General features: G+C 32.8%; 1 protein-coding gene across 1 annotated transcript; it reads right to left on the bottom strand.

Moving 5' to 3' along the window:
• Positions 1–5,044: 5,044 nt before the first annotated feature.
• LOC106718177 lies at positions 5,045–6,356 on the bottom strand. Its single transcript, XM_014512190.2, has 3 exons — positions 6,196–6,356; positions 5,749–5,899; positions 5,045–5,455 (listed from the first exon to the last, which is right to left on the bottom strand). Exons 1-3 carry the CDS (start codon positions 6,326–6,328, stop codon positions 5,074–5,076), a joined length of 666 nt encoding a protein of 221 aa, XP_014367676.1. The 5' UTR covers positions 6,329–6,356; the 3' UTR covers positions 5,045–5,073.
• Positions 6,357–10,594: the final 4,238 nt, after the last annotated feature.

Below are 10,594 nucleotides of genomic sequence, written 5' to 3' on the forward strand. Positions count from 1 at the left end.
TCTGGAGATACCTTCAAACAAAGATCCATACGTCCATCCATCTAAACATTCGCATTTATAATATTACCATACTCAGAAAGTTTGTAGGTCAAATTGATTATTTCCTTAGTGTAGAATTAAAATAATAAATCTAAATTATTCGGCAAAAAAACTAAAATATTTTATTTAAAATCTAAACCACAAGGAAGTAAAAATTATATAATTAGTTACAATTGGTAAATAGTACCTACCTATAAAGTTTTTTACTAACTGAATTGATTTTTTATAATTAAAAATGTGTACAAGTATCACAGATAACAAAAGGTCATTCATATTAATTTGTTCCGATAACAAGGCATAGAGTATTCTGTTGTATTTACAAATTTAATGTGGCAACATTACAATTTTAATTTTAAAATGTTTAAATTATGGAAGGAACTAGATACTACTAATCGTTGATTTCTGACACCGAAATCTCCATAATGTCTTTTTCTGTCTGTTTAAGAAAATATGGTTTAAACGGGGATTTTGGTCCAAGAAACCGAAACGATTATGGGCCTTCAAGAAAAGAGAGTACACCCTTAATGACAATGCATCTACGGTTCCCCTGGTGTTTTGTATGTTCATGGGTATCGGATCAATCAATAATAAACAATCCGCTACTCCTTTATACCATCTTCTAAAGTCCTATTAAAAAACTTTCAAAACGAATGTATTTATCGCAAAGTTTCAGAACAGAGGCAAGTCAAATTCCATATGGCGAGCTTTAATTTTTTTTTTGATTTTTTAGTTATTTTGTGAAAATTATGACATTGTTATATACTCGTACATAGTTAGATGACAAAAAGTATTTTACCAGAAATATTTTGGAATTTACGAGTTTTATCGTAAATTATATTTAGTTTCCTTATTCAAGGTCACTATTCTTACTTTCATTAGATTATTTAAATGTCTTATGAGATTTTAATTAATTTTATAGCTCGGATATTATAAATTATCTTACTGTAATCGAACTCTACGTAACAATAACCTCATTAAAAATAATTATTTAATAGTAACTTCTTATAAAGTATATTTTGATAAAGGTCACGTAATATTTTTTTATCTACAAACTTAAATTAAACAGTCATCTAAAGATTTAAGTTCAAAGAACATACGAAAAACAATTTATTTTATGTGATTGTTATCCAATGCAATGTTATTACTCATCAAGTGATAACATTTCCGTTTCCGGTTTTCCTTGTCGAACATACAATTACAGTACGCAGGATTTTAAAATTTGTTATGTTTTAAATATAATATCGCTCATATTCATTTATTACCTTATTATCTATATAATACATTTTATTAAAAAAAAAACTTGAGAGGTGTCAAGGGACACCCGGATGGAACGAAGTTCCTTTCAATTAATTAGTGAAGGAACCAATGTTTATTCTATGAATAAAAAACTTAAGTCTTCACCAGAAGTACATTTTATTTCTATGAATTTTCGGTATATATTGTCACGTCGTTGCCATGGTGAAGTAGCGCTCATTCGTCGTTAACATACTATAGCAAAAAGTGTCGTGACAACTTTTCGTAAGAATTTTTTCCGTCTAGCCCCCTTTCAATACGCGCGATAAGGAACTTCGTTCCAAAAATAACAAAGTATATTATATAAAAAAAATAGTATACCACCGGCTGCGGAAACCCATGACTCAAGCAACCAGTGTTGAGGGCTGCAGAGACAGGAACGTACTATGCGTGCGGTTTCTAAAATTACTGCCTTTTGTATCAGGCCCTTAATCCAACTGTTTTAATAATATAATATTATTAAGATATTCATATATATTCGACGTCAAAATAAAGTAGTACACCTTTAAAAATTGTAATATATTTTAAGTATAAATATTAGAATTTTGGAATATGTAGTTAGATATTTAAAGATATTGTACATTTATTGACGAATATCTTTGTCAAGCAGTGTATTTACAGGGGTTAAGCACTTGACTTGCAATCTGCAGGTTCTGGGTTCGAATCCCGCCATGTACCAATGTGTTTTTCGATTTTCGATTTACATATGTACATTTATCCGACGTTCTTACGGTGAAGGAAAACATCGTAATGCTGCACATATCTGAGAAGAAATTTAATGATATGTGTGAAGTCAACCAACCCGCACTTGGCCAGCGTGGTTGACTATGGCCTAGTCACCCCTAACTTGGGGTAGGTTCCGAGCCCCTCGGTGGGGACGTATAGTGAGCTGATGATGATGTATTTACAGACTGAAGATTATTTTTGTTAGGTAGTTCTTTTTTCTGGTTTATGTTTAGTATATAGAACTAGGACAAATAAAGGAGTAGATTGACAATATGGGAGATATAGATAGAGGAAGATTGAAGAAATTATGCATGGATTGTGTAAGTGTGGATGTGCGTAAGAAGGGTGTGAAATCAGATATGACGGCTAATAGAGATGTATGGTAGAGTAATGCGTACTATGCCTCCGTATGGAAAAGAACAGTATAATCGCGAATGATCAAGTTGAGTATGTCTACACTTAAATGATAAAAGTAAATTCTTAAAAACGCCCTAGAATCGTAAGAATCTGCAGAATTGCGCTATTCCTCGCTCAAATAACTTTAAATACTTTAAAATTATAGCATTGTTCTACAAACAAATATGTTTAATGGGTTTTTGAAGGTCTCATATGGTCATCCTTGACAAAAAAGATTTAAACTGGGATTTTAGCCTCAGAAACCCACAATTAATCAAATGAAAATTAGCGAGTAAGTATTCGAAATTCTAGCAAAAATCTACTTGCATCTTGCTCTACCTTTATGACCACCGAAATCAACGGACTGATTTTGTGATTACAAAATAACAAGCTATCGCCTACGACTCAGATCGAGCGGAATTTAAAAAAAAACTCAGCTGACATAGCCTATGTGTTTTTCCAGACTATGCTCTACATCTGTGCCAAATTTCCGTTGAGCCGTTCTTGAGATACATTCTGAAAAACATCCATCCATCGAAACTTTTACATCTATATATATAAAAGAAAGTCGTGTTAGTTACACCATTTATAACTCAAGAACGGCTTAATCGATTTGACTGAAAATTGGTGGGCAGGTAGCTTAGAACCAGGAAACGGACATAGGATAATTTTAACCCCGTTTTTTTTTATTCCGCGCGAACGGAGTCGCGGATAAAAGCTAGTTTATAATATTAGTAAGATAGTGTAGGAAAACACATGTGGTTATTACATATATAATATACGCAGATTTTCAGCTATTCTTTAATTAGCCTTGATGAAAGATGTATTACATTTTGGCAAGCATTCCTTTACGTCACTATCTAATGTAGTTATTATCCCATACACGCCGATTATCAGCACGGAAAACACAATTACATCTGAAACTCTGCCAAGACTGTACAAAATCGCATATTAAAAATGTACAAGTACACTAAATTAGTATAATTACATACGTAATTAACTTTATCTTAATTGATGAATATGGCAAAGGGCTAAAACATTTGCAGAATGGCGGCCAAGGTCACTTGGTTGACACAGCGTAGATCTCACATAATGCCAGCACAGGGTAAAGCGCGGGAAGCACTAGCAAAGGTCGAGATGCACTACTCGCGGTATAAAATATGGACGTACAACGAGCGTACAACAATCACACTCCTCGGACATAGTTTTTTGCAGTATGAGTGCGATGCTAATCCATTTGTGTTTGTCAAAAATGCATCAATAGGCAGGCACAGATGAACAAGAGCAAGCGCGCTCGTTCGAGGTTCGTAAGTCGGTCCACACTGAACGAATTTTGGCGTATCTTGCTCTAGCGTAGACTCACATTTAGGGCATAATAAGGTAGTCTTGTGTTATTCTTAAATCGTCACACAACTCGTTGGGAAAAGTGTTTTTCATTCATTCATTCGAGTCTCCAATGTAGATTCAAAAGGAAAGTCTTCCTGAACGAACGTGTCTAAACATTTACTAGAACAAAGTTTACGAACTTTCCTCTCGATAATATACAGTATTATTTGGTAGTTACTTGAAAAGTAACGGTATCATCATTGAATAAAGTTCATTTTACTATGCAACAATAATAGTTATTTATTGAACAATATTTGGACAGTTTCCATTCTTATTGCTTTACGTAGTTATTATTGTTATACTAGTGTTGTTGTTACTGGTGGTTTCCACTGTTTAAATACCGAAACAAAAACATAATTAATATTAGATTAGAGATAATTCTCAGTTATTTTCAATGGTAATGAGAGGGATAAAAATATGTTTACCAGTCAGGTTAAAAAGCTAAAGAACAGCTACATTTTTCAACTTCCATTTGTATGAAATATTAACAAACTGTTGAATGGATCTTCAATTTATTTATTAGACGTCAACTCAGTAGTTCAAGGCGACCATTAAGAGTTACTGGACCGCATCATAGACAACAAATCATTAAGAGTAATTAAACCATGGTCAAGTTCTATGGTAAATTAATCTGTAATCTATGGTTATATTACTTACCATCGAACATTACAGCCTTGTTTTGAAGTTCAAAGTTATAAAAGAATAAGATTATTAAATAAAATAGCAATTTAATTTAAACAAAGAATAATTTATTATCCTTTAAATGGCGAGAAACAAAAAAAATGTTTTATTTTTATTTTTTTATAACAGTGTTTCACTGCCGAAAAATGGTATAAATAATATAGCTCTGTTTTATCTGTGCTTTATAAAAGAGAAATGTCTGTGTAAAAACAATGTAAATTTAATTTTCACTTTATTACGTCCAGTAAAAAAAAACATAATAACACAGTTCTCAAAACAAATATTTTATCACACATTATTTGTAAAAAAAAACACAATCTTACTAATATTCGCTTTTAACCTAAACTTAAAAAAAGACTTAAAAAAATAAACAATACCATCAAATTGCAACACAAACACGATTGGACCAAAAAAAAAAACCAGCGGAATAACAACACATCAATGTCAAAATTAAGTCCAACCGTTAAAGCTTTTGAGATCACATTGGAAAGAATACAGATTATAAATAAAAACATACGCCCTCTTTTCAGTCGGGTAAAAAAAAAAATTTTTTTATTCATGACCATCCAAACCGTCATATCCACAGTCACTTGCCGGAGTAACATATGGCATATCCATTTGTACACCAAATTCAGCTTCATAAAGGACCTGTTGAATTTTCAACCTAACAGCTGCATTCTGTTTAGAATTCAACCTTTTCAATGCTGACGAACAACTGAGTAGGAACAACTCGTCCGGGTCAGTTCTGTTGCAATGACAACTGCTCTCTTCATCAGTGGATTGGAGACGTTGTTTCTTAGGTGACGGTTGGGAATCATCATCGTCGTCGTATTTGGTGATTACTTCTGTTGCAGGGAAGGAGATGTCAGGTAGAGTGTTACGCGGTTTTATTTCTTCTTCTGGGTCCGATTCTTCAGCATCTTTTTTCGATGACCTGTTAAGGGTTAAGTGTTATTTTTTTTTAATTAATGGAGGCAATTTATTACAAAAAATAACAGTAGAATCTATTCAAATTTTAAACATCATTAATATAAAAAAGGATCAAGGTTCAAGGTTCCCTAAGGTCTGTAACTGGGCCCTTACTGCAGCCATGTACATATTGTTGCAGGCTATTATTTGTATGTGTCCGAAGCGTAATGTGCAGTGTGAAGTGTGCAGTGTGAAGTGTGCAATGTGCAGTGTGAAGTGTGAAGTGTGCAATGTGCAGTGTGAAATGTGCAGGCGTACCTGTGCACGTCGGCGTCAGACCTTGGCTCGATGTGCGGCAGCAGGAAGCGCATGGCGTGGTGGTAGGACCATCGCGTGCGGCCGCCGTGCGTGCGCTGCAGCTTTATAAATGAGTCCCGCAACGAACGCCATCTCTTCTTGCACTCCGTCTCTGAAATGTATCACATTTGGGGGATCGGAAATTAAATTCCTTAATTGTATCAATTACTAGCATTACACTTTAAATGCGAGAGATTTTTTTTTATATTTTACGCTTTAATAAGTTACATAATTAAATTTATTAATATTTAATTAAATTTTGCACAAATATTTTTCTATAGCCTAAAATTTGTTAATCGTTTTTAAAACTATGAGTTGTTATTATAGTTATATTCTTCCCAGATTTTTAACCAATTATCAGTGTGGTCTTTAATTTTATTTAAATTGAACTTAGTGGAATGTATTTACCCGATACATTGAGTGAATCTCTTACGGCACCCCAAGCGTCCTCTCTCAGTTTCGTCTTGTTGAAGCCGCTGATTGACTTATCGTAAAGTATAGGATGCTTCTCGATTTCTTTTATCAAATCGATTTCATTCATTTCGATATATTTCAATTAATTATTGGTCCAACCTGGAATTTGGTGAAAATATTCATGGATTAAAAAAAAATATTTAAAAATCAAATTTAGACTTTATCAAAATCAACATGAAAACGTCCCTTAATATTTAAACAGATGATTTTTTTTATTTAAAAACATGAATTTCTTTTAAGTTTTTCCGTAATCGTTAATAAATATCGTAAATATCAGAATATGGAAGTTTAGTTTATATCGATATGGAATATTAAATTAAAAAAAAATATTGAATAATGAATAGCCCTTGTAGGTCACGATTTAAGGTTCAAATTGGAAATAATGAAATTTAACACCAAGCCGTAATCGATCGATTTTGAACCCTTCGAATATGTCTTTACCCAGTGACGAACTGTACCTCTTTATAACAAGTGCTACACAATCATTAAATCCTATTAGATGTTTGTTTTACACGTAAAAAATAAGATAATGCAAAAACGATTTCCTAAAAAAATATTCAAAATAAATTTTATTACTATTTAATATGCAAATATAACCGAAAATCTTACCTTACGACTGCTGACTTATCTTTAATAAAACTTGTTGAATATTTAAAAGCACCCAAATAAAAGATTTAAATAAAAAAATAATGAAAAACGTAGTTAAGAAGTAATTAGGTTATGTTGTTGTAGGGGTGGTAGTGAGTTGCGAGCAGGGCTGTCACTGGTGCCGCGCGGGACGTGCGCCACGCGCGTATCGAGCGGCGCGGCAAAGCGACGCGTATGCCGCATTGGATGTACAGTCGACTCTGTTAGCGGTGTCACAGTTACAATTTGTTCACTAAAACACAGGTCTGGTCACAGTGGAATTTACATATTGCGTACAAACCTACAGTCATACTAACATGTATATGAACTTCTGAGTCAGTCATGTAAAAATTGCCTCATTCCACGCAAGAAACCTTACTTTATTTTTCTTACAATAAAACAATTAGGGTGTTATCAATGTTTTGATCAATAAAAAAACAATTGCGTGTTACCTGCTTTGTGGTCCTGAGTTCCTGACTAATGTATATTAAATATGCTACTGTCATAAATGTTTCTGGTTCGCTGCTCAGAACACAATTTTAGGTCTAGCGGAGCGGATGCGGGGGGACACTGCAGCTCGTCGATGACCTTGGATGCCCAGGTATTTGGTATTTGGTAACTAATACATTTACCAACCTTTAACGTTGCACCGTGTAAGACGTTCAATCGATTATCACTTTTAAGATAGAACACTGCGATTGAACGCAACTGTACCTACATACCTATTGCTGTAGATACATACCTATATCTATAGATAATGGAATCAGATTAATACAGTAATTGTATTATACAATGTGTAGGATGTTAATCTACTTGTATGTACCATGAACTGATCGTCATCAAAGCAAGGAAGGATAAAAATAGAAAACATTATGACGAATGTGTCAATCTAGAGTCAATCTAGAGACTAAACTTATTAAAATACTACCCTCCGCGCGAAATTAAAAAAAATTTACTAAGTGGCCTGTGTGTCCTTTCAGAACTATGTTCTAAGTATATGCCAAATTTCATCAACATCCGTTCAACCGTTCTTGAGATACCTTCAAACAAACATCCATCCATCTAAACTTTCGCATTTATATTAGTAATACTAGCTGTCGCCCGCGACTCCGTCCGCGCGCAATTAAAAAAAAATGAAAAACAGATGTTGGCCGATTTTCAGACCTACTGAATATGCTCACAAAATTTCATGAGAATCGGTCAAGCCGTTTCGGAGGAGTACGGTGACGAAAACTGTGACACGAGAATTTTATATATTAGTAAGAGGTAAGATAGTAAGATTTGGTAAAATTTCCGTCTTTAGTACACGACTAGTAACGTAATGTATGACTTTAATTTCCATATTTATTTTACTAATTTTATATAAAACATAACCTAAAATAAAACAATTAAAGTTTCTCAAAAAAAAAAAATCCAACAATACTACAGTTATGCATTTTTAATGTACAATCTTTTTAATCCACTGATAGCGCCATCTATCAAATTCAATTATAAATCTAAGCCATCCCGTTTTCAGTTTGCAGAATATGTTTGGAATAAAACGCAAAGCATTCCAAACAGATGGCACTATCAAATTAAATTGTTATTTATTAACGAATAGTGATGCAACGGATGTCTGTTTCCGTTTCTGCAAGTGCGGAAGTTCCGCGGGCTTTTCAACATCCGTTTCTGCTTCTGTTTCCGCAACTTTTATAACGGAGATAAAACGGAACTTTTTTGTGCATTTAAGCGCGTAATATTTTCTGCTGCTGTTTGAAACAATCAGTTTCTCTTGCTGGAGTTAACTGTCTAGTTGTTGTCCATATAAAATTTGACAACTGGCAAAATGTGACTATTTCATACTTACGAGTTATTAAATGTACTTTTGAATAAGTGATAACCATGTAATATATCATCATCATTATTATCATCAGCTCACTATACATCCCCACTAAGGGGCTCGGAGCCTACCCCAAATTAGGGGTGACTAGGCCATAGTCAACCACATAGGCCCAGAGCGGGTTGACTTCACACATATCATTGAATTTTTTCTCAGATATGTGCAGTCAGCATCACTATGGGTCCTTACACCGTAAGAAAGTCGGATAAATGTACATATTATGTAAATCGAAAAACACATTGGTACATGGCGGGATACGAACCCAGCCCCTGCAGATTGCAAGTCAAGAGCCACGAGACGCCTAATAATTATATCTTTTTCTAATGTAGATTTGGTGTATTTGATACTTAACACATTCACTGTTTACAAAATAAAAATGGTAACAGCTGGGAGCCAAATATATAATAATATTTTTATTTTTAAGTTTCAATATTTAAAAGCCTTCGTTTGTCAACACGTATTTTAACTTATTGCAGCACAGTAAAAATACATACATTGAAGGCTAAAGGACACCGATATCCAATGCCTTAATAAATTAAAAACGAATACAAACTGTTTTTACCAAAAAAATAAATATTTGTAAATATGTTTTTTTTTTTCATATTATTTACACTTCTGTTTCCGCATCCGCTTCCGTTTCTGCTAAAAAAAATTTTTGACATCTGTTTCCGTTTCTGGTTCCGGTAAGACACTTCCGTTGCATCACTATTAACGAATACGAAAATTTAAAACTTTAAATCGCTGATAGGCAGCTAAAAAAAAAATAAAAGCCTTGAGTATAACTTTTTAATAAAATTTATTTTTTAAATTCTTACATCTATCAGTCAATCATTAAGACAATTTTTAATAAAATAAAATAATTTTTCAATCTGAAACATTTAAAAAATATAGATTGAGGTCTTAATATAAGTCTATTTTTGTATTTGATTTTTCGAACAAAATTAAAATTTGTTATGCATAATTATACCATTATAAAATTTAAATAAAATATATAATTTTATGAGAATTCAGCCCTGCAAAAAATATAGTACAATTTTAATACATATGTTGATAAATAACATATATTGGGTACACTTAATTAGGAAATAAATTAAATGTGTACATAACATTTATAATGTGGATTTAAAATAAATATGTAAAGTAAATATGTATAAAATTGCAATAATTAAATGAATTTTTTGCAAAAATAATCAATACTTACAACATAATATGTAAACAAGATAGCTTTATGTAAAGTTGCGGGAGTATCCTGTATGCGGGTTGCACAGGACCGATCATCGCGGCGATCTTTGGGGTTGGCCTATGCCCAGCTGTGGGCGTTACGAGGCTGAACGGATGGATGGATGGATATAAAAATATGGACATTAATAATTCTGAGCATGCTATACTTGAAAATAAAACTTTGGTACTTTAATAATTATGGGTTTTTGATATTAAAAGGATTTTGGTCTCAGAAATCAACTGTGAGGTATATAAATTGTTGTTTACTTAATTAACTATAATGTTAAATAAATTACATGATTAATAAAAATATAAAGTATTTACTTGAATTCCAAAACAAACCCTTAATAATAGACAAAATAAAATTTACACTAAAACATGTAAATTCCAAGATATCTATATATATAAAAGAAAGTCGTGTAAGTTACACTATTCATAACTGAAGAACGGCTGAATCGATTTGACTGAAAATTGGTGGGCAGGTAGCTTAGAACCAGGAAACGGACATAGGATAATTTTTACCCCATTTTCTATTTTTTATTCCGCGCGGACGGAGTCGCGGGTAAAAGCTAGTGTTAAATAAATTACATGATTTATAAAAATATA

Source organism: Papilio machaon, chromosome 10 (genome assembly GCF_912999745.1).
Source record: "Papilio machaon chromosome 10, ilPapMach1.1, whole genome shotgun sequence".
Taxonomy (NCBI): Eukaryota; Metazoa; Arthropoda; class Insecta; order Lepidoptera; family Papilionidae; genus Papilio; species Papilio machaon.